This window comes from Triturus cristatus, chromosome 11 (genome assembly GCF_964204655.1).
Source record: "Triturus cristatus chromosome 11, aTriCri1.1, whole genome shotgun sequence".
NCBI lineage: Eukaryota > Metazoa > Chordata > Amphibia > Caudata > Salamandridae > Triturus > Triturus cristatus.
Genome location: NC_140594.1, coordinates 1000651208 through 1000674548, shown reverse-complemented (window position 1 = coordinate 1000674548; position 23341 = coordinate 1000651208). Strand labels below are relative to the sequence as shown.

Sequence of the window (23341 nt, the reverse complement as noted above, 5' to 3'; positions counted from 1 at the left end):
TAACTCCTGAACAGCAGGAGGACTGCCGCCAGGTCCTGGGGCAGTACTCTTCGTTGTTCTCCCTTGTTCCGGGTAGGACTCACCTGTGCGTCCATGACGTGGACACAGGAGACAGCCCACCTGTGAAGTCAAAGATCTACCGGATGACAGACAAGGTGAAGGCCAGCATTCACAGTGAAGTCACTAAGATGCTGGAGCTAGGAGTAATTGAACCTTCTAGCAGCCCCTGGTCCAGTCCGGTGGTATTAGTACCAAAAGCTGTACCATCGGGTGCCCAACCGGAACTGAGGTTCTGTGTGGACTACCGGGGACTGAATTCAGTAACCAAGACTGATGCTCATCCGATCCCGAGGGCGGATGAACTGATTGACCGGCTGGGAGCTGCCCAATATTTGAGTACCTTTGACCTTACATCCGGGTACTGGCAGATCTCTCTGACTGATGGAGCTAAGGAAAGGTCAGCCTTCTCCACGGCCAAGGGCCACTACCAGTTCTGCGTGATGCCCTTTGGGCTCAAGAACGCCCCTGCCACGTTTCAGCGTCTGGTGAACCAGATCCTCGCCGGAATGGAGAGTTTCTCTGCTGCTTATCTGGATGACATTGCCGTCTTCAGCAACAGCTGGGAGGATCACTTGCGTCACCTGCAAACTGTTCTCCGGGCCCTGAAGCAAGCTGGGTTAACGATCAAGGCCAGTAAATGCCAGATCGGGCAGGGGTCGGTAGTGTACCTTGGACACTTGGTGGGTAGGGGAGCGGTGCAGCCCCTCCAGGCGAAAATCGAGGCTATCATGGCCTGGGAACCCCCCAAGACTCAGACTGAGGTCCGAGCTTTTCTGGGCCTCACCGGATATTACCGCCGCTTCGTGAAGGGGTATGGGACCATTGTGGCCCCCCTCACGGAGCTTACGTCCAAGAAACAACCTCGACGGGTAGTCTGGACGGAGGCTTGCCAGCAGGCCTTTGTGAAACTGAAGCAAGCCATGTGCGAGGCCCCGGTCTTAAGGGCCCCAGATTTTTCCAAGGAGTTCATTGTCCAGACGGATGCATCGGAACATGGCATTGGGGCAGTGTTATCGCAACTCAATGAAGAGGGTCTGGATAAACCCGTGGTCTTCCTATCCCGGAGACTACTTCCCAGGGAACAGAAGTGGAGTGCAATAGAGCGTGAAGCCTTTGCAGTGGTATGGGCTCTGAAGAAGTTGCGGCCATACCTGTTTGGCTCGCACTTCCTAGTTCAGACCGACCACAGACCCCTTCGTTGGCTGATGCAGATGAAGGGGGAGAATCCCAAGTTGCTAAGGTGGTCTATCTCCCTACAGGGAATGGACTTTCAGGTGGAACATCGGCCTGGAGTGGACCACGCCAATGCAGACGGTCTCTCAAGGTATTTCCGCCTTAGTGATGAGAACTCCCAAGGGGTTGGGTAGCTCTCCCCACTTTCAGCTGGGGGGGACGCGTGTTAGACATGTCAGCCCTTTGGGTGGTCCCTCCTCATCATTATTTATTTTGTCCCACTTTTGCCTCAAACCCTGTTAGAATGTTTCCTTTTTGGGAACCACCAGACTTTTTAGTGTTGATGCAGGGTCAGGGAGCCATTTTCCCTACCCCTGGAACTTCTGTCTGAGGGCCTGAGACACAAAATGGTGGCCACCCATTGTCACCTGTGACATCATCAGAACCCACTGGAGATTTCTGGAACCTTCTGCAACATTCTAGAACCTTGTGACAGAGGGAGAGGCAGTTTAGAATGTTGGGAGGCCATCTCAGAGTGGCAGTTGGCATCTGACTAGAGAGGAGAGAGGAGCAGTTCAGAAGGAGGTCGGAGTAAGGCAGCAGGGGTGGAAACCAGTGCTTGGAGTGGGGTCCAGAAACCCACCCTTGATGCTAGTCCCTACTGACCAAGCCCAGCCTAGAGCCCTGTGTGGGACCAAGACCAGAAAAACCATCTTAAGGACCTAAATATTGTGAAGAGGCCTTAAAGAAGAAGACCAGCAAGCTCCTGACCTGTTTAGCGGTGTCCTCCTGGAGTCCTGACGTCGAGAAGCCTGGAGACCTGAGGCCTGAGGTGGAGAAGCGGCGCTGACAGAAAGCAGACGTCGTACCCGGAGCCGTCAGAGGTCGAGAGAGGGCGCCGACGGAGGTCGTGGAGAGGCACCGGAGGTCGAGTAAGGAGTCACCTGAGGTCGAGGCTAAGCGCGCCGGAGGTCGGGAGTGGAGATCGCACTCCGGAGTCGCCGGAGATCGAGGTGAAGCGCGCCGGAGGTCGGGAGTGGAGATCGCACTCCGGAGACGCCGGAATCTGAGGTGAAGCGCGCCGGAGGTCGGGAGTGGAGGTCGCACTCCGGAGACACCCGGAAGCGGGGAGACCGTGACCCTGCGACGCCGGAAGGCGACATCGAGCCGAAGCCGCCCAGCGACACCGAGCCGAGGCTGCCCAGCGACATCGATCCGGAACCGCCAGCGACACCGATCCGAAGCCGCCCAGCGACACCGAACCGGAGCCGCCCAGCGACATCGAGCCGGAGCCGCCTCACGACGTCGACCCGGCGCCGAGCGGAGCCGATCATCGTGAAAAGGGCAGTAAGTGGTAGAAAGGGCATCTGAGGCCCTGTGGAGCCCTAAAAGACCATTCTAGGGGCTAGAGGGGTGTTAGAACCAGCCTGGGAGTGCCAGGGGTGAACTGAGACTGGTGCAGTGACCTCTGTGAGGGGTTGTGTATTTTAGGAGAGCCAGATCCTTAGGTTACCCTTAATCTACCTCAGTTCAGGCCCAGCCTTGACCAATCTAGGTGGGACACCCCCCCATGTCATCCAAATGACCACAAGCTGTACTTGGGCATAGTAAAACCAAACTACCTCAGGAAAGTGATGTGAACTGTAATTGTCATTAATTGTGTTATTTAAGTTATTGAAGGTGCTTTATTTATTGACTGTATTTATTGTCTGACTGTATTTATTCCTGCATTGTATTTATTGTCTGACAGTATTTATTAGCCATTTGTATTTATTGCACCCCTATTTATTCCTTGCTTATTTATGACCTGATCCTATTTATTGAAACCCCACTGTGGTATTATTTATTTGACCTGCCCTTTTAAAGGAAAATCTTATTGTCTTGTATTTATGTAATGAATCCTGCAACTAAGAGAAAATAAGATAAAGACATATATATTTTCAACTTGACTTGCATTATTTTTACGGTGTAGTGTCGTTTTTGGAACGGATGAACGCATGGTTATTGTGTGGGTGTGACGTACGCTTAACACGGTGCCTGAACCCCAACCGCTCGAGCCAAGCTACCACTGTGCTGGGAACCTGGTGACTGCTAACCCGGTTGCCCGGTTTCCAACACCGCTTTAGCGGCAGTTTCCTGCCGTTAAAGCGGCGATAATGTTATAGCCCGTTCTTGATAATATGGCCCCAAATGTACTCTAATCCTGAGGCAGGGGCTCTAGGACAACTGGACTCGTTTGAGGGCTTAAGTACTCCTACAGTGATCCACAACCCTGCCTCGGAGACCTTGAGCATCTGATGGTGCTCTGGCCATATCTCTGTACAGATATTACATGTGTGAGGTGAGTAGTCCATCAGATGCTAAGTGCTTCTCTCCTACATGCACCCTGACCTGGCTCTATTCACATTCTCTTGTTGTCTTACCTGCCCTTTCCTGCACTCTGTGGGGTCTAAGACATGTACTGCATTAGGCTGAATCACTTCAAATGTCTGTTTCTCACAGCCTTTAGCAAAACATATCACCTGCAACTGCCTGTTTTCGATAAACTTGGTCATCCAAGTCACGACCTCGCCAAGCAGTGCTCATGCCTTCGCATGTAACATCCATGATATCTCAAATGACATCATCAATGACGTCAGTGATGACATTTAAAATCGTATCTGACCTGCATTCACTTCAGCCTGGTCTGCACTGCATGTAACACAGAAACAGGTCACTGTGCCTTGACTGCGCCATCAGGACTTCATTAGATTTATTGTATGTGATAGACAATAAGGGTTGCTTTTAGCTCCACTGCCAGTGCTAAGCCCACCTGGAGGGGACACTACATTACATTTGACTTTACACTCTGATAATAGAAATTCAATTATACTCCATGTCCATTAAACACATTATACAAATAGTATGCCTTAAGGGCGGTGCTTAATTGGAGCCGGTGGGGACACCAACACTTATTTTTCCTCAACAGACATTTACTGCGAACAAGGCAGGAAAAAACACGCAAACGGGGAAGAAGAAAAAGAGGGCAAAACCATCATGAAGAGAGGAAGCAGGAAGCTGCAAGAGCGAGATAAAGGGCAGAGAGTTTCTGGCCTGAGGAGGAGTCAGAACTAGGCAGCCTTGGGATTCGGCACGCTGACATTTAGGGGATTATTTATGAGCCCCTGTGTCACTTTTTCACCATCATCTAAGCAGATGCGTCACTTTGTAAACCCCTGCGCCACATTATACCGGCGTCAGGTATAATGTATGCAGTGTGGGTGTTTTCCGACGCAAGAAAGCCTCGTAGAAGTGGCGCAGTGAAATATATGAGATATCAGTGCGCAACTTCTAGGACGCCACTGCGTCAATATCTTACGCCTGCCTCACGCCAGGCATAAGACTGATGCAGTGCTATAATCATAGCCCTCCCCCATGCATTGCTGGAGTTGCATCATACTTGCGACACAACTCCAGCAATGCGTCAGTTTTGCGCTGACAGATACGTCAGTCATACTGATGTATCTGTCATTCCTTACAACATGATGCGTCATTCAGTAAATATGATGCATCCATTATGTCGCAAGAAGGAGGCAGTGAAAACTGTTGCATCGGTGTTTTCACGCAGTGATGCGACCGTTTTCATAAATAAGGTCCTTAATATCATCGGCTGTGGGCTTCTGAGCAGAGCTTTGGGCCCCGGCACTCATTATTTTACAAAGTAAGCACTGTTTGAGAGGGTACATTTACTCCACCCAATTTCGTTCTTCAACCACTACATGCACAAGCATATTTTTTTCAAAATCATACCCAGTGCTGCAAAGGATTCTTCAGTCAAAGCGCAGTGGCTGACGCACACAGATTTTAATTTCGGTAAGAACCGGAGCCTGCTGAACAGGTTAAGTGAGCAGCCTCCGATCTTCCTATTGGATGAAATGTTCAGGACTTCAAGGCTTGACAGCAGGGGCACCACCTGGGCTGAAAGGACGAATCGCGTTATTATACGTCACTGAAGACAAACTGTCTAATGCGCAACCTCTATTGTGAGATACAGAAGCAAAACATTTTTGTTGCAGGAGAGAGCAAGCATGGGAGTGTATGGGCAGGCGTGCGTGTGCATGTAGCATGTGCGTGTGTGTGTATACATGTGCAATCAATGCTTCATTTGTGCCGGTGTTTGCCAGTGCTTGTCACGGGCACTTATTTCTAAACACCAGCATTATTTATGACAGTCAACCACGTGGTGGCGCTGTCTGTTTTTGAGCAGAGCTTGTAAATTAGAAAACATGTTAAATATACTTTAGAAAAAATTAAACCTGCAGTGGCAAGCCATATCCCAACAGTGTGAAGTGACCTGGAAATACCATGACCCTGGCACTTACATTTATGTACAAATTAAGCAGTGCTTGCAATGCAAACACCCAACACTGGAATAACTTTTAGGCTATACATAAAGCTTCAGACATGTATATACAATTTTATCACACACCCAATTTACACAAGATGAAGCAGGCACAAGTAATTCAGATGGCGCAGTAAAGTTTACTGATCTGCATTGGATTTGCAAGACATACTGAAAAACGGAAGCATGTGTGGGGAAAATAAATTATTCATCAATTTCCTAACGTATTATTCATTTATTTTAAGAGAATTAAAGTGACTGTATCATATATGAATGTGTAATTTAACTAAAGCTAGAAGTGTATAAAGTGTGCAAATGGATAACTATACACATATCTATATTTATGAAAACAGGTGCAAAAGCCCTGTCTTTATCACTGCCATGGTGTTAAGCACACTGTTATATCCTAGCTATATTGTAGTTTATGTCATCCATTGCTCCACCAGTGGAACACTGTAAGAATGATGTAATATAGAATGTTGGTCTCTGGAAACCACATGTTGGTCTCTGGAAACCACAGTTGGAGAAGGGCTGAGCACCATGCTGGCTGCTCCTGGTGGGGCTGTATAACTGCTGTACTATTGATCTTCAATAAATACTCTCAACCAGCTTGGAGTGATCACTACACACACCAATTACGACATGTTGTAAAATGGTTCTAAAGGAAAAATAAAAAGATATATAAATGTTACAAAATATCAACGTCTAGGCATAAACCTATGTGCTGTGGTTTTATAACTTCACATAACGAAAACTACTTACTGAGCGCCGCCATGTCATCTTCTGTGAGGCTGCACTTGTGTATGTCCAGAACCTGGAGTTGTTTGAGTGTGCTCAGCTCAGCAGAAGAATTCTGAAACCCTCCTCCAATTGCCTTATTAGAAGAAAGATCCAGTTTTCTCAGCTCGGTCAAGTTCTTGAAAGCCGCACCTAAAATAACAAGGCTCGCTGGTGACACATTTAACTCAAACATTCTCACAGGGGATGTCTATGTAGTTAAAATCTGATCTCCTAGTACATATTGGCAGGGGTATGACTTTACCTATGTAGAACTGTAAATTGTGAGGAAAAATTATGGTAATACCCGAGTGTAGAATGCAGAATCATTAATGAGGAAAAATGCATTTTAGCAACATGAAGCATTTGTAGAATTTGTGACCACAAAAATGCTTTTTTATGTACAAACATCAAACTCCTGAATCTCAATTTGGGTTTGCAATTCGGTGTTTGGAAGGTGTGTGTTTAGGGCATCCCTTCTGAATACCGAATCGCAGAGGTATGTGTTAATGTTTTGAGACCGAATTTTGGTCACCAACTGTTAATATTTTACCACTTCCTCACAGGAGGTGGTAAGTCATTTGCGAGCAGGGAGGGGACTCCAATACACCCCTTCCCCTTTAGGAATGTTAAAAATATATTTCTAAGACTAGGCAGTGGGCTAACTGACCACTGCCTATTAAAAAAAAAAAATTTAAACATTTTTTTTTTTTCTTTTAAACCATATCCCATTTTCCTTTAAGGAAAACGGGCTGAATTTAAAAAAAGAATGCTGTATTTAAAAGCACTCGTGGTGGTCTGCTGACCCCCGCATTCCACCATCCCTGTGATGGCTATCATTCATAAGAGGTCACAAACTGCAATATACCTCATTAATATTCATGAGGTAGGTCGATTTGCAACCCACTAGGAATCACTAATGTAAAAATAAAAGCGGCATACATTAGGAATAGCGATTTCCTAATTGCAATTTGTAGAAAATCACAATTTGGAAATCGCATTCCTAATATTAGTACATCTGGCCCTGGCAGTATTATTTACAACATCAAAATCAACTTGAAGATCTGACAGGGCACACAGAGCTTTTAGAAAATTTCAAGCTGATGCATTGTTGCACCATATTGTTTAGAAGCTCTTATACAGTTCTTTTTGCACAGTGTAAGAGCATATCGGGATGAAGCAGCAGAGAACGAGCTCGACTCAACTGTAGCGCATGCACTGCCTGCTTGTACCGCTTGTTCCTCATACATGCAGAAGCATGTTCCATTGATTACAAATTCTTTGTCAACCTGTTTCAGCTATTCATCTTCCCAAGGAGCCAGACACTGTCAACTCCATCAACCACAAATAAATGCAATAAAAGTGGTAGTTGCTGCATGAGGTAGATGCCGGATTCTATGGAACTATTCTCTCTTTCTCTTAACATCGCCTACCTTATCTCGGGTTCGCAACCAAATACTATGTTCATCGATTATTAAGCAAGAGGTTACAGTGAGCAGAAGGGTGAAGATAATTTGCTGTGCACTCAGCGCACTACAATTATACTTGCTATCATGAGACTGGAGACTACCACTGAATATATAAAACACTCCCAAGATGTCACACAGCGAAGCGACAGAGCTGGCCAAAACATACAGATGGATACCAACCAGAAAAAGAGAACCCACCTCCAAGATCCAGGTGATCACTGGTATCGGGAGAAACCCTGTTCCACCCAGGTCACCGGCCAGACTGCCAGCACACCTCTTGGATATCCCCAGGGCTCCTACCTCTCAGAAACACAACAGCAACTCGAGGAATACCAACTGTCTACTTATAAACTGTAGATCTGCCTCCAAGCATGCGACAGAACTGGCTGAAACAATCCTTAACTATGACATTGAGATTACATTCATCACAGAGACTTGGCTTAATGAATCATCCTACCCGATTCTCGACTTACTAGTTCCTCCTGTATTCTCAATCATCAAAAAAAGACAGAATCGACCAAATAGACGTGGGCTTAGACATTATCCACAAGAATACCACCACGATGGTGAAATCTGTCTCCTCTATTTACAGCACCTTTGAATATCTCAACACTTCTATTCGGTTGAAAAACAATAAATCAACAAACTGCCACCTTCTCTACCACCCTTCAGGTAACACTCTCCCTTTCCTCAACCACCTATCAGACTTGGTAACACACTGCTCACTCTCAGATGCCAACAACATAATCCTAGGCAATTTCAACCTCTACTGGAATGATGATAAAAACACCCAAATCCAATCCTTAAAAGAACTCTTACTCGAGCACAACCTCAACCAACACTGCAAAGAACAAACCAACAACAGAGGCTCAACGCTTGACGCCATCATAGCCCAAGAGAAGTCGATAACCATCAACAACATCCTCCCAGTTGATTGGTCAGACCACAGCATCATCCTGTTACACCTACACCAGGAAGATTCATACCCCATCCATACTAAGAAAACCCTTCAGTGATCCAGAACCCTCAGCCAAGCTCCCCTAGCTGAGCTAGAAAAATCAATGATCTCTAGCCTCCCCCCTAAATCAGGCGACCTCTCAACGGTCGAACTCACAACCCACTTTAACTCTACGATGACAGCCGTCCTGGACCAAGTAGCCCCTCTGAAACTAAAAAAGATTAGAGCCACCCCTTCGAGATCCTGGTTCACCAAGGACCTCAACTCAGAAAGACGACAACTCAGAGCTGCAGAAAGACTCTGGCGATCCAACCCTTCCTTAACTCACCTCCACCGACTCAGAGCAGAGCACAGAACATACAAAAACCTCATCATCAATGAAAAAGCAGCATTTTTCCGCAGCGCCCTTGACAATGCAATAAACCGTCCAAAAAACCTTTCCAACATCATAAAAAACCAGACTTCGAAACCTCCCGCTAAAGCCCCTCAGGGCTCTAAAGAACTCTGCGATAAATTCGCCAAGTTCTTTGATGAGAAAATCACGTTGATCGAGTCCTCCGTCGATAGCCACACACAAGCGCCTGACTCCGAAGTAGAAATCCCCCTCCCTGAGACAAATGAGGGCAACCAATCCCCAGGATCCCCCTCCTCCCTTAATTGCTGGAAAGCATTTAAGCTACTCTCAGAAATGGACATCTCCAAACTTATTGCGAACTCTAAACCCTCCTCCGACTTCACAGACCCCCTCCAGGCCTCCATGGCAAAAAACCTCAGTCACATCATTTCACCCCTCTGGACAACGATAATAAACAGCTTGCAAATCATGGGGATCATGCCAGACGGCCTAAAGCTTGGCCAAGTCTCTCCACTACTAAATAAACCAGGCTTAGACCTTAACGACTTCAGGCCAATCTCAAACCTGCCTTTCCCGGCCAAAATCCTTGAGAAATGTGTCCTTCTCCAACTCAACCAGCACATCGACACAAACAATCTCTTGGACTCTCACCAATCAGGCTTCAGAAAGGGCTGCAGCACAGAGACAGCCTTACTAAATATAGCAGACGACATCCACAAATGTATGGATGCCGGTCGATGCTGCCAGCTCATCCTCCTAGACCTATCCACGGCCTTCGACACGGTAGACCACAAACTTCTTCTCAACACACAAAAACAACGGACCGGAACAGACGGCGTGGTGCTGAAATGGTTCACCTCCTTCTTTCACAACCGTTCCCAACAAATCAAAATATACAATGCAATCTCCAATACCTCCACCATAACCAGAGGTGTCCCTCAGGGCTCAGTCCTCTCACCTACTCTCTTCAATATCTACATGGAGCCCCTCACTACCATAATCAATCAAGCTATCCTCACCTACCACCTTTACACAGATGACATCCAGCTCTACCTGGAAGTCTCCTCCCCACAAGATATTTGCCGTCTCAACGACACCCTAAATAAAATTCAAAACTGGCTATCATACAACCACCTTAAACTTAACCAAGATAAGACGGAAATCCTTCTCCTCTCCAACAACGGACAAACCCACCAGGTCCAAGAATGGATTAAGCTTATGGACTCCCTAAACTTCGACTGTACCCTGGCCGGCTCCGCCAAGTCGCTGGGCATCCTACTGGGCCCTAACCTGAACATGAGCGCGCACATAAAGGCCACCGCTAGGAGTGCCCACTACAAACTAAAACTACTCAACAAAATCAAGCCCTTCCTCCCGCCTAATGATCTCAAGACCGCAACGCAAGCCCTGGTTCTTTCCAGACTAGACTACGGAAGCGCTACCCTCACAGGCACAGCAAAATCTCGCCTAGCCCCTTTGAGAACAACTCTAAACGCAGCAGCAAGGATGGTCACTGGAGCAAAAAGGCACGATCATATCTCACCCTCTCTGAAAAACCTCAAATGGCTCCCCATTGAAGCTCTCTGCCAGTTCAAAACTGCTTGTCTCACCCACAAAGTCCTTCACACTGGCAAACCAGTCTACATTCAGCCAAGCTCACCAAGGCAGGCCAGGCAAGAAACCTGAGGAGCACCAACAACCTACTTCTCATTCCCCCAAAAAGACTCAAACATAAAGCCCTGGCGTGCTCCTTCTCTGGAAATGCCCCCCAAATCTGGAACTCCCTACCAGAAGATCTCAGAACCAACCCCTCCTTCGTGACCTTAAAAAAAAAAACTCAAGGATCTCCTCCTCGCTCGACACCTTTTTCCTTCGGACAAATACACCGCAATACCTTCCCATAGACTCTCCTTTTTGCTCTGTCTGTCTACCCTCTCTTATTTATTTGTGTACTTGTTGTAAAGCGCTTTGATACCCTCTGGTCTTGCCAGCGCTATATAAAACTCTCTAAATAAATAAATAAATAAATAAACACTATATTGGCACTTACTTTCCATGGAAAATCGGGGCTCATTTAAGTGATAGATGACCTTTTGCAGCAATGTTGTTCCACTAATGCCAGAATTCACTGATGCTACGCCTAGCGGTCATGAGTAGAAAACCTATCCATTTTTCTCTATTGAAACTAACTGTGGCCATTAGCTAAAGATGTTAGGACAAACAGTAACCATTGTCGCTTCCACACCACAATGATTAAGATATAAGCTTCTGCAATCCCACTGACTGTTCCAGCCATGGCCTGTGCAGGTAAGAGTGGTGTGGCGGTGGGGCCGGGTGGTGGGGGGAGGGATTTCGACAGATGTCCACGATGGAAAATTAAATAAATAAATAATGAATTTTCCCTTCGTGGTTGTCTGTCGATTCCCCCCTCCCATGACCCTACCGCTCTTACCTGCACGGGCCGCGGCTGGACTTTTCTATTCGGCAAAATATGTTTTTCACGACCTGTTATTTAAAAAGAAGAGCATCTTCAAAAAAGTTTTTTTTATTTTTTATAGAAGTTCAAAGGTCTCATTTCATAAAATTTCCACTCACTTGAGTGGGACCATACATTTACAAGTGCTGGTGACGTGGCCGAAAAAAGAGGAATTACACAAGGATACTTCACTCTGCTTGGGTAAAAATGCTGTTTTTGGTGCAGGATTTCTGCTTCAATACTATGCCCTTTCATGGGCAGGGTTCCACACTGCTCCACTGGCCAAGAGATTAAACCTAGATTTAAGAGCATTCTACTTTTCTAAACTCATAAAAGTTGCAAAAACTAACAACAACAACAAAATAGGAAAAAGTGTGTGTGATGGTACCAGACTAGCACAGAGACACAGCTGATATCATGTTCCTTGACTTAATTAGAGGTATGATAAGTAACATATCCCTTCCATTATATGTAATGCATCGTGCATAGAAGCAGTTGTGTGCATGTTGGCCCTTAACAATAGGCTATAATTGTTACCCAACTCAATGCGCTTTATAATAATTTGATAGAAGATTTAAGAGCTAATATTTAAACAAGCTAGTGGGAGCAAGGAATTTACAATGACATGTGCCATCCTGGGTGAGTACTGCAGGGAACATATTCGGTTGCGGCTTTGTTTGCTTACATCATCAGTTTCGCAATATTTCAGAAGCTCACATTCTCACAGGCGCAGCCATTTAAAAAATAATTTGGGATCTGTAAACAGACTATATGTTTTGGCCTAGAGATAAGATGCAGCCAAATGCATTTTCACATAGCATTTGTGGTTCATGAGAGGTTTGGTCAGTGGTCAAGGGATTTCTTTTCAATCTAAATTTTCATGAAATACCTAAGTGGTTTTGAAATAGGGAGCCTGTCTATTGAACAAAGACACAGAGGGGCATATTTACAACGAGGCGATAAAAAATTATCGCCGCTTTAGCGGCCGTTTTCGGCCAAAAAGCAGCGATAATTTTATCGCTATATTAGCAAGGTCACGCTAACGCGTGAAACCTTGCTTTAGCGTGGGGATGACTAACGACCAGCTTTGCATCTCTAATGAGATGCAAAGTGGGCGTTCCTGACCTGACATGATAGGAGAAATGTCACTAAGTGACATTTCTCCTATCATCAAGCCCCACGCGATGAAGCATAGCGTCAGGAAAAGTAGCGATAACACCTGTTATCGCTACTTTCCTAACACCCGCTTCAGGACTGACTTAGCCATGATATCCTATGGAAGGAGGATATCATGGCTAAGTTTGTGAGTCCCTATCAACAAGCTAATGTGAGATTATTGCTGGGTTTCCAGCGATAATCTCACGTTAGCCAGTTAGCGTGAGGATTTTTATCGCTATTGAGATAAGCGTTGCTAATAGCACGCTATCTCAGCGATAAAAACCCACGCTAGCCGGCAATAATTATCCTAGCGCTAAGTGCGCTTTGCGATAATTATCGTCGGTTGTTGTTGATAGGCCCCAGAGTCCCACAACTTCAGAGAAAACATTTTTTGAAAAAAAAATAAAACTTCAGATAGTGGCCTAGATGTTCTTTTTTTTAAAAAGTTGGATCTGTAAGTGATATTTTTTTTTGACCAGGAAATGGTCAGTTTTTGTGATGGAGATTTAGGGGTATTTTGGTATATAGCTTTGTAAGTTAAACAGAATGCTTTGTAGCGCCATCTTGCCTCATTAAGGAGCCATCTTAGATGATAAAACAGCTGTGAGATGATCATGTGTTCAAGTTTGATCCAGCAGTGCATTTCCTATCAGATAATCAACAGTCCTTCCTGCGAAGGCACTTTCCCATATTCATATGCATATAATGCTAACCACACACTTTTGTTATTTATTTATTAATTTGTTTTAATTAGAGCTTTATTAATTTTACAAATAATAATACTGCCCAGGTGGTAACATTTCTCTGCGGCCAAACCCAAAACAGAATACAACACATTTGAATCTGAATTACATTTGTACATGTTATAAGATTTTTGTTATATTTTTAGTGCAAAAGTAATGCTACTCACTTAGGAACTGCATGCTGTCTTGATTCAGTCCACACATCTGTAGCTTCAGTCCTCTCAAACAATGAACGTTTTTTAGCTCCTGTGCAATATTCTCCAAACTGCTTCCAATGCTTGGGTTCATGGAGAGTTCCAGCAGCTCCAGAGTGTGCATCACCCTCAGAGCTTTGGCTGCAAATAACAGCATGCGATATGTTGATTATCACGCAAGGTCAGGAAAGCGTGGTGTGGTGATGCCGCAAGGATAAAGCTTATCACATTGACCCTGCTTCATTTGTGATTAAGTGAGTTCTGCAAAGAGGGCCAAGGGCAGCTGACATTGTCTCTTTGATATCAGGCATGCTACATACAACTCTGGCATACAGGTAACTTTGTCTTCTATGGAGCTTCATACCCAGGTTTTTTTTTCAATTTCTAAGGGGTGTAAATATCAGCTGTTGCTGTCACCCAATGTAATGGTGTTCAAGGTAGTATGGTGAAGGAAGGGTTTGTATGTAAGAGGATCATTAGCAAAAATAATGTCTGGATGAAATATTGTTTACAAACTATATTTTGCAAAAATATTTTCCCTTGTTATTTTATTTTTATGTATTTGATTTATTAAGCGCACAAATCATCCCCGAGGGGATCGCTCGACGCTTGAGCAGCTCACACACGTCGCACTTCAATGGAGGTGTTAGAGATCAAATAGCCAGGTTTTCAGGGATTTCTTAAAAGAGGTCTCAATAACTGAAGGGGTAGTTGATTCCAATATTTGGGTGCCAAAAAAAAAAGAGAGCGGCGTCCATACCTAACTGTACGAATACGCCTAGGGCGTAAAAGTAGTAGCTCGCTAGATCTAAGAGTGTGAGCCAGAATGTATGGCTGCAACGTATTTCTGAGATTCCATGGACTATTTCTGTTCAAAGATTTAAAAACCAGACAAAGAAGTTTAAAAAGAGTGCGCTTTTTGAAGGGGAAGCCAGGGAAGGGAACGTAACTGAGGTTGAGAAGGAGAGTGAGGAGGAAAACTGCAGACAAAGAGGGCTGCCGTGTTCTGCACCACCTGAAGTCTGGAAAAAATCCCTTCATCTATTGCGACCAGCAGAGAGTTCCCATAGTCCAGGCGACTCACTATTAGAGCCTGGACTAGGGTTTTTCTGGTCTTCATAGGAGCCCAGTGAAAGGCTTTCCTAAGCACGCGTATAACAACAAAACATGACTCAGAGATTGAATCGACATGCTCACTTATGGAAAGGTTTTCATCCAGGAGAACACTCAGATTTTTTACCATTCATTTTTAGGGGTGAGGGATGGTCTCAATTCCGATGCCCACCAGTCCGTTGACCAGACTGCATGGGCCTTCCCAAATAGCAAAATTCCCATTGGGAGTAGATTTTCCATTATTAACTCCAATACGGTGAAATCTTCGTAAATAATGTTTAGGACACAATATTTTTGTCAGAGAATTCTTTGGTTACAAAATTCTGGCTCCATGATGCAAGCAATTCCAGTGGTAGATTCTTCTGTAGATTTAGCACCTCCTTCAGAAATCAGATGGCTTTCCATTACCAAATGATTGTCAACTTTTTGGCTAGGAAATAAACTCTCTCTGTAAGCTTTGAAGGGATGTGGAATTCACAAATTCGAATTCCATTAAGGCCTCTATCATACTGAGCAAGGTTAACAGTAGCACCTGTATTTGCAGTACTTAGAAAGGGCAGACGTGTGCTAAGAAGGGCTTTATATAAACACGCCCTTAAGTTTTCTATCAGCCCCTTCCAAGTACATTCCAAGTCACAATCTATAACTGAAAATCTGCAGGATGGACAAATGAAAGGAAGTAGAAAGTGAAGAAAGATACTGTATACATTTATAAAACATTGAAAAAAGCGTAGGCCATGTAATACTGCATACCTACTTTTTTAAATGCAAATAACATTTACAACTTGAAGTGAAGTTTTGGGACATTGTTCTAGAGAAAGCAGCGTTTTGCCTCTCCCAAATTTTGCCTTGATACAGTGAAAGCGCAATACCCCTGGACAGGGCCGGCTTCAGCGCTGGTGGCGCCTGGTGCGAGAATCATTTTTGGCGCCCCCACACCCCATAACCGCCTCCTCTGATTTTCTCACTACCACCAGGCATAAGTGCCCCTCATCTCTCCAATCAAATAAAGCACCCCCCCCATGAGGTCGGCACCCCCTCTACAGGTCAGCGCCCAGTGCGGCCGCACCAGTCGCACTGCCCTAAAGCCGGCCCTGCCCCTGGACTCACTCAAACGTGCTTGCCATGATATGAACTATTGCAAAACCTACGAAGGGCATCAGCGGAACTTGGGCTCATCCGCTTCTCTCAATCTGTGGCAGTCACTTAAACCTGTAAGTCATGCTCAGTAAATGCAGCTTACCTAAAAAAGTGCCATCTTCTGATGTCAGGTTGCAGTCTGTCAACTTAAGTACTTTGAGTTTGCAGTTTCTCTGAAACTTGTTGGTCAATTGGTGCAGGTTTCCTCCTACGTTGACGTTCCAGGACAAATCTAACTCTTCGAGGTTTGGAACATAGTCAAGTGATTCTCCTGGAAAAGGATCCACCAGAACAGATGAGTAGGAACTCTTTAAGTTATTGTAGGATTTTCTATTTAAGCACTATTAAAGATTATAGGATTTAAGCTTCGACCATTTAATTAAAAACAACAAAAAGGTCTTGATTTAAAACATTGTTTTGCATGTGCATGTATTTATTTAGGGCTTTTACATATAGCAGTGCATAGGCTTTCGAATACTTGAGAGGGCTGAAGTTGAGTAGGAGTCTCGGGGCCTGATTCACAAAGGGACTCAGCTCTTGCGGCAGATGCCCCGCAGTCGTGGGTGAGTCTCCGCGATGAGAATTCTCATTGTGGAGATTCCGCCCAAGTGCGGAGACTCCCTCACGACTGCGGGGCTTCCTCGACAAGTGCGGAGGCCCTTTGTGAATCAGGCCCTAGATACTTTAATGAGGGGAAGGTAAGTCCTGTTGGTGCCAGGTAGGCCTCATATAGTTCTCAAATAGTTTCCAAAGTTCTTCAACCGCTAGCCCCATGTGTATGAGGTTCTGATATAGACGCCCTGGAACAGTTGGTTTTCAGGCATTTTCTGGAAGACATTAGTGGTAGCTCTATGCCAATTTGTGCTCCTCTTTTGTCGATAAGGTAGAGCGAAGCAGGCCAAACAGAGGGTTTCCGAAGCAAACCATTATGTCCTATAATCAGCCCCATTGTTTAGGATACACTGGGCATTGGACTATCAATAGAGAAATGGAGATGACAATGGAGTTAAATCGTTAGCACATACAAATAATTCAGGATCAGTTTTGAGTACACATTTGTCAAATCGGCGCGCTCAATGAAACAGAGGACACCATGCCATCCAGATAGTGTGACATGTAGGAACCTGTCATACATATACATATAACAATTGTCCAGAGCACCACCGCAATCAAAAATCTATAAGGTCCGTCTTTCCTGTGGGTCCTTATAGTTGTATTCAATTGTATACATCAGTAAGTATACAAAACACCAATGGAAAGTTCCAGATTCTTTATTTTTCACAATCCAGGCTTGGAAAAACAGCCGACACGTGTTTCGTCGAAAGACGACTTTTTCAAGGCTTGACAAAAAAAGTGTTGGTAGTTTATAGAGTTGTTCACAGCACGATATGCTGGTGTTTCCTTCATCGTCAGAGAAAAAAAATTGGATTCAATCCAGAACGTCACAGTACCGAAAGAGCTTGGCTTGGGAATCACTCTTCCTGTCCCATAAAGGAGTGTAAAAGGAGGAGCCAGGACCTTGATAGGTCCCTAGCCCTTAATCTTGCCCGAAGTAATCACTAAGAGCAGGAGGGACCGTCCGTCCCAACGTGAGAACACGCGTTGGGACAGATGGTCCCTCCTGCTCTTAGTGATTACTAAGAAACCTAAAGAAGAAAGTGGCTAGATCCACTCTAACACCACTGCTCCAGGTAATACAAGCAAAATGGCTCCCTACAATAACCTACGGGAGTGAGCCATTACGTGAACGGAATGCATCATCTTTGGATGGGATCATGGCCGAATGATCTTCAGCCTTCCCAAATACACCTCCCCAGCTCAAATACGATTGGAGTTTGGACTTCAGAAACAATCAGTCTCCAGGAGAGGCGCGTACATCAAGTGCTGGCACAAAATCAAGAACACAGAAGCAAACACACTAAACATACACATTTATGGCTGGAACTGACGATCAGGAGCAACTCTCCTGCTAAGGCTTACCTTAATGAATCAGTCATTCAACTTGGCCTACAGGACTATTGGGAAACATGTGCACCCCCTTGCCAACTTCAAAAAGCTGGTAAACAAAACCATGAAAATATTCTCGTAAATTGAGGACAAGGCAGCAGTGGCAGGCAGAGCCTACCCATGGCATGTGCTTCACAGTTACTATAAAGCAATTTCTCAATCCTACTTTCACATGGGGTACAGCAACTCAAGAAAAGAAAACTTTCTGAAATACCAATTGGGCAATTCACTCCTACAACATCCACTCTAGAAAAGTAGCACCACTATGACCGATTGTCTGCTGTGCGGCAGGCGCGTAACGCAGGCCCTCCGCAGCCACCGCGGTGCGCGGAGGCCCCCGAGCTGCAGGGGGCCCCCTTAGCAAGGTACTCAGACCTGAGAGCTCCGGTTTAAATCCAGTGGGGCCCCTCCGGGTACCTTGCAGGGGGGCTCCCTCAACTTTCGTTACGCCACTGCTGTGTGGAAAAAGGAAAGAAGATATGGGACACTTGGGGGCATATTATCAAGCACGGCTTTAAAATTATCGCCGCTTTAGCGGCGGAAAACTGCCGCTAAAGCGGCGATAATGGGCTTGATAATATGCCACAGAGAATTCCAATAGAAGCCCATGTTCACACCAGAACATGGGCTTCTATGGGAATTCTCACGGGCATATTATCAAGCCCATTATCGCCGCTTTAGCGGCAGTTTTCTGCTGCTAAAGCGGCGATAATTTTATCGCCTGGCTTGATAATATGCCCCTTGGTGTGTACCTGCAAGGATTTCATGGCTGAGCAAAGAGCCATTTTATGCCCACCCTTTTACCAAATAGGCATCCGAACCTGCAGGCAAGCGGTACTGCCCTGCTTCGGACACACAGCTGAACTGTAGCTTTGTGAAATTCCTTACTAAGGTAGAAAATATATTTTCTCCTGAACTGGTCTATGCACCCAGTCAGAATTACCTTTTTGCACACAGAATACCTTAAATGCCACTGCATTCCTCATCTTAGAAAGCCTCCGATAAACTCACTATTTTGTACATATGTCATTATAAACAGCAGAACGTAATCTCTTTTTTAATTCCTGCTCACCCTCATCGCTCCATCGCGGAAATGCTTTTTTAATCACTGATGTAATACTATTGGAGCTTGTGACTGCAAAACATTGTTTTGAGATAAATAAATACCTTTTATGAATCGGAAAAGTCTTTCTACCCCACCGAAAGACTTCTGCATTCCTTTCTGAATCACAATTAGGAGTCAGCAGGAAAAGGGGCACCCCCCTCCTAATTTCAGGTTGCCGTGGGATGGGTTAATGGGTTGTATCTGCAGCTGTGGTCGCAAACAATTGATCAAATAAAAACACCTTAGTTGCAGAGTTTCAGATGTACTTCCCCTTTGAGAATGAGGTCAGGTGGCCTTGCTGGACTAGACCGCCATCTAGGGGATGACTGCACGCTTTGTCCATCGCCTTCCCAAAAGCAGTTACCCCAGTTCATGACAAGAACATGGCTGCTTTTAAAAAAATATTTCCTGTTTGGAAATGCAAAAGCAGGGACGAAGATCCACTGTCCGTTGCAGAACGACGTCTTTGCATTCATAGCTAATTGGCATTGCAGAGGGTTGTAAGCAGTCATCTACCCAATCTGCCTTTCATTAGCCAGGTCATTTTGTAGTCCTTCGTGAAGGAAAACGGGAAATATGATCAATTAGAATATGTGAATGTTGGGGGCTCCTTTGAAGACAATGGAGTGCTCCGGGCTTCTACGGGCGGTAAAGGCCCGCAGAGCAACATTCCAATGTTTTACAAAGGCCTCTCGGAGCTCCTAGGGGATTTAAATCCCCTGGAGCTTCGAGAGGCCTTTGTTTTATTTGTTAGAACATTTTGCTCTCTAGTGGCAGAATGTTCTAATAGCCTTATAGCCCTTCGCAGCGAGCTATACCGGCTATTAAAGTCCTGCTCCCTTGTTAAAGTCCCTCACCTTCGGCTCGGGCCTTCACTGCGGGAGCGGGCCTTTAATAACCGGTATAGCCCACTACGACGGGCTATTAGGCTATATTCAACATCTTTTGATCTGTTAAGACTCTTTCAAAATGCAGCTAATAGACACCAGAGGCTCCTTGGCCCTAAAACGCAAAACCAGTCCCATATCACCACTGCGAGAGATCTCATTTTGGGCGTTGGATGGCCCATGTATCTCTAGCCTAATCTTAATTTTTAATGTCAGAGGTTTTTTTTAAACCCCAACACAGATTCATTTCTTTTTACGGTGCTGGATTTTAACTGGGCTGGAAAAATTCCCACTTTTGCCACATAATTAGAGACAAAAAACTAGAACAGACTGTTGCAGTCAATGCCTCGGCTCGGCACCGGCCCTGGAGACGCCATGGACGTCCATCACAAGTTTGTGAAACTGACATAGGCACGTTGCTGAGACGCCATTAATTAAACCACCGCTCCACTGAGGGCTGTAGCGGCTCAAGAGCTTTCTAGTAAATCTCCTGTGATGTCAACAACATCCATGAATAAATTAAATGATCATTCTTTAAGGACAGGTGTGATGATCTACCTCTGTCTCGCGCTCATCATTCACGGAGTGCGCCAATCGCAATCATGTTATCTTTCTCATAACTCTCGGCAGCCTGCCCTTCCCTTGGACAGCTCTGCGGAAAGTATGTAATAGGAACAATTTACGCCTGCTCGCGCGCTCCTGGGTTCTCTGCACCTTCCTTCCCTCAGCTGACCCGCTTTTTAAACTTGCATATGCATGACATATATCGCCCTCTCTAGTAATGCTTTTTATGAAACCGAGCTGGAAACCAACATATAACTGAATTTATCATGTGTACTGCTCAGAATGGAGAACAGAAATAAATCAAAGTATAAATTTAGTGGCAGATATGGAAAAGAGACGGTGCATCCAAGGGAATGATGCACATTAATGATTGCAGTCAGCGGGGTCAAGGTGCTAGAGGTCTCATGAACTGTAGTACTGCAGAGGTACAAAAAGATGGCCGCCGTCGCCTGCTAAACAAGCATTGGCAAAGCCAATTAGCGTGCCTTTTAATTTGTGTATGGAGAAGTGCACATGCAAAATCTACATTACTTGTTATTGGGATTTGTAAGTCACTGGTTTATATTTGAATTTAGTAAAATTTAGGTAAAATGTGTTGGCGTTGTAGTGTTATGCGTTTAAAGTTGTTCGTATCTTATTTATAGTGAAGTTTATATGTCAAGGTCTAAATAGGAAGCGTATTTGTTATTTTAAAAGGAGAAAGATAAATGTTAAAAAGATGTTCGAAAAATTGAATGATGCACAGAAAATCTAGCACATAGGAAAGGCTGATGATTATTTTGCACATGTGCAGCATGTTATGTTTCTCTTGTGCGCGTGGAGAAGCATATGATGTGTTATGGTTTTTTTTTGTTTTAAGAAAGCTTACGCTGCTGTAACACATGGTGTAGATGTGTTGTTTGTTATTCATGGTTAGTGAACCCATTTTACCATTTAAAAAAAACAGAATTGTTGGTTCTGAAAAAGGGAAATGCATGGTGCAAACTGTCGAGAGAACACAGCTTGCAAGGGGGTGTGCAGGGTGTAAGAGGGATTGCTGAGTGTGTGGGGGAGCACAGGATCCAGGGGGGCAAGCTTTGTTTGAACACACAGAACAGGTACGACCAATGCAAAATTAGTACTGCCTGCCACCACCACCACCACACAGAAAAGGTTTATTACAGGCAGAAGCAGACAGACAGGCAGCTAACACAGGAGTCTCAGCGATGCAAGCTTCACCCACATACATAAACAAACTGCTTGAGTAAACATCCACCTATATGCATACATAGATGTATACATACGTGTATACATTTGTGACTTGGGTAGTTATTTGCTTGCAGTATGTGTGCACGGCTGTCGGTTGGGCTGGTGTGCCCATGAGAGACTGTAATCGTTATGCCATGTCAGAATTTGTGTATGTATGCAGCAGTCAGGAAGGCAGGCAGGATTTTCAATGCTTGCTAAAACATGAAAGCAAAGGACAGGCGGCGTTTGAGACGTGCCTGACTTTGCCCAACCCCAAGGGACCTTTCAGAGCTGTGTCTGGCATAAGACTGACCCCACCTCAGCACTCTGCCTGGCAGAAGAGTGCCTGAATTGTGAATGACCATTCTCTCAGAGCTGCTTCAACAAATGACTAAATCTAGAAAAGGCCTACCAGCTTGTCAGAGGTACAGCTGATGTGGGACTGACTAGTCAGAGATGTGACTACTGTATTACTTTCTCCTCTTCAGCCACATTTGCCTCACTGGTGTTTTTGGGAGGAGACTGACTCTTCCAAAGCCCCTCCAGACTTGCAGAGGTCTGCCAGATATCTCTAAGGGTCTGGTCCAGTCTGGCTGATCGTTCAGAAGTGCATCTCGTATGAGGCCGACATTGCCCCAGCACTCCTGACATACTATATGCAGGCCTGGCGCGTGATCAATTTTGTTCCAGCTCTATCACCCCATCAAAGCTGCTTCTCACGCGTGACTGACTTTTCCCAACCTCAGAGGCTTGTCAGAGTTAAACCTGGCAAGCGGATGTCTCTGTCCCAGCCTCTTGGCTTTGGTGTGTCTGGAAATCTCCCACATACTCTCACAGGCCAGACTTAAATATATCCCTGCATGTCACACAAGGTCCATTCTGATCCATCAGCACTCTTTACAATAGTCCTCCAAGCACATCAGGACTCGTATATTGTGAAAACCTAAGACAGCGTGCTTCTATCCCTCACAATTCTGAAACGCTCAAGGTGTACTTTTCCAAACAGAATCAAAGAGTAAATGTTAACACCACGTGCAGTCATGTTGCATGATCAAATATAAAACCCCTTAGATCCCTGTAAATCTTTTCTCAGGTCTGCAGTGAAAAAGCAGCTGCACACTCCTTTGGCTGTGGATTCTCTACACTGTCGCACCAGTAGAACTTGTTTGTGAAATGGCAAAACTCTATGCCCCACATTTCACGTTTGGAGGAATTCTCAGTTCATCCAGCCGATTTAGAATGTTCCACCCCCGCAGAAATACTGCCTACCCGATTCCGCCTGGTTGGGAAATTGGTGGAAGTCAGGGGCGGTAATTCTGATTTCTACAATATTTCCAGACACCTCCATGAACCCTTAAGGTGTAACTTGAATACTGCGGTATTCCTTCATCACAAAATTACTGATAGCCGCAGTGTTGGTAATTTTGAGGAGCTCAAATACTGCATCGCTAATCCTGCCACCTTTGGAAAGTGAACATATATGTCATAAACAACACTTACAATAAACCAATGGCTAATGAATTTGATGACTGATACTCATATGATGCCAGTTGC

General features: G+C 45.1%; 1 protein-coding gene across 2 annotated transcripts in view; it reads right to left on the bottom strand.

Annotated features, from left to right (window-relative positions):
- LRRC31 (leucine rich repeat containing 31) overlaps positions 1-23341 on the bottom strand; it is a 100447-nt gene that overhangs the window by 14039 nt on the left and 63067 nt on the right. For both annotated transcript variants that reach the window (XM_085635141.1, XM_085635142.1), the window contains 4 exons: positions 16101-16268; positions 13718-13885; positions 6377-6544; positions 5023-5190 (listed from right to left, as the gene is read on the bottom strand). In XM_085635141.1, the coding sequence (XP_085491267.1) occupies positions 5023-5190; positions 6377-6544; positions 13718-13885; positions 16101-16268 (672 nt within the window). The remainder of the gene's footprint in view (positions 1-5022; positions 5191-6376; positions 6545-13717; positions 13886-16100; positions 16269-23341) is intronic.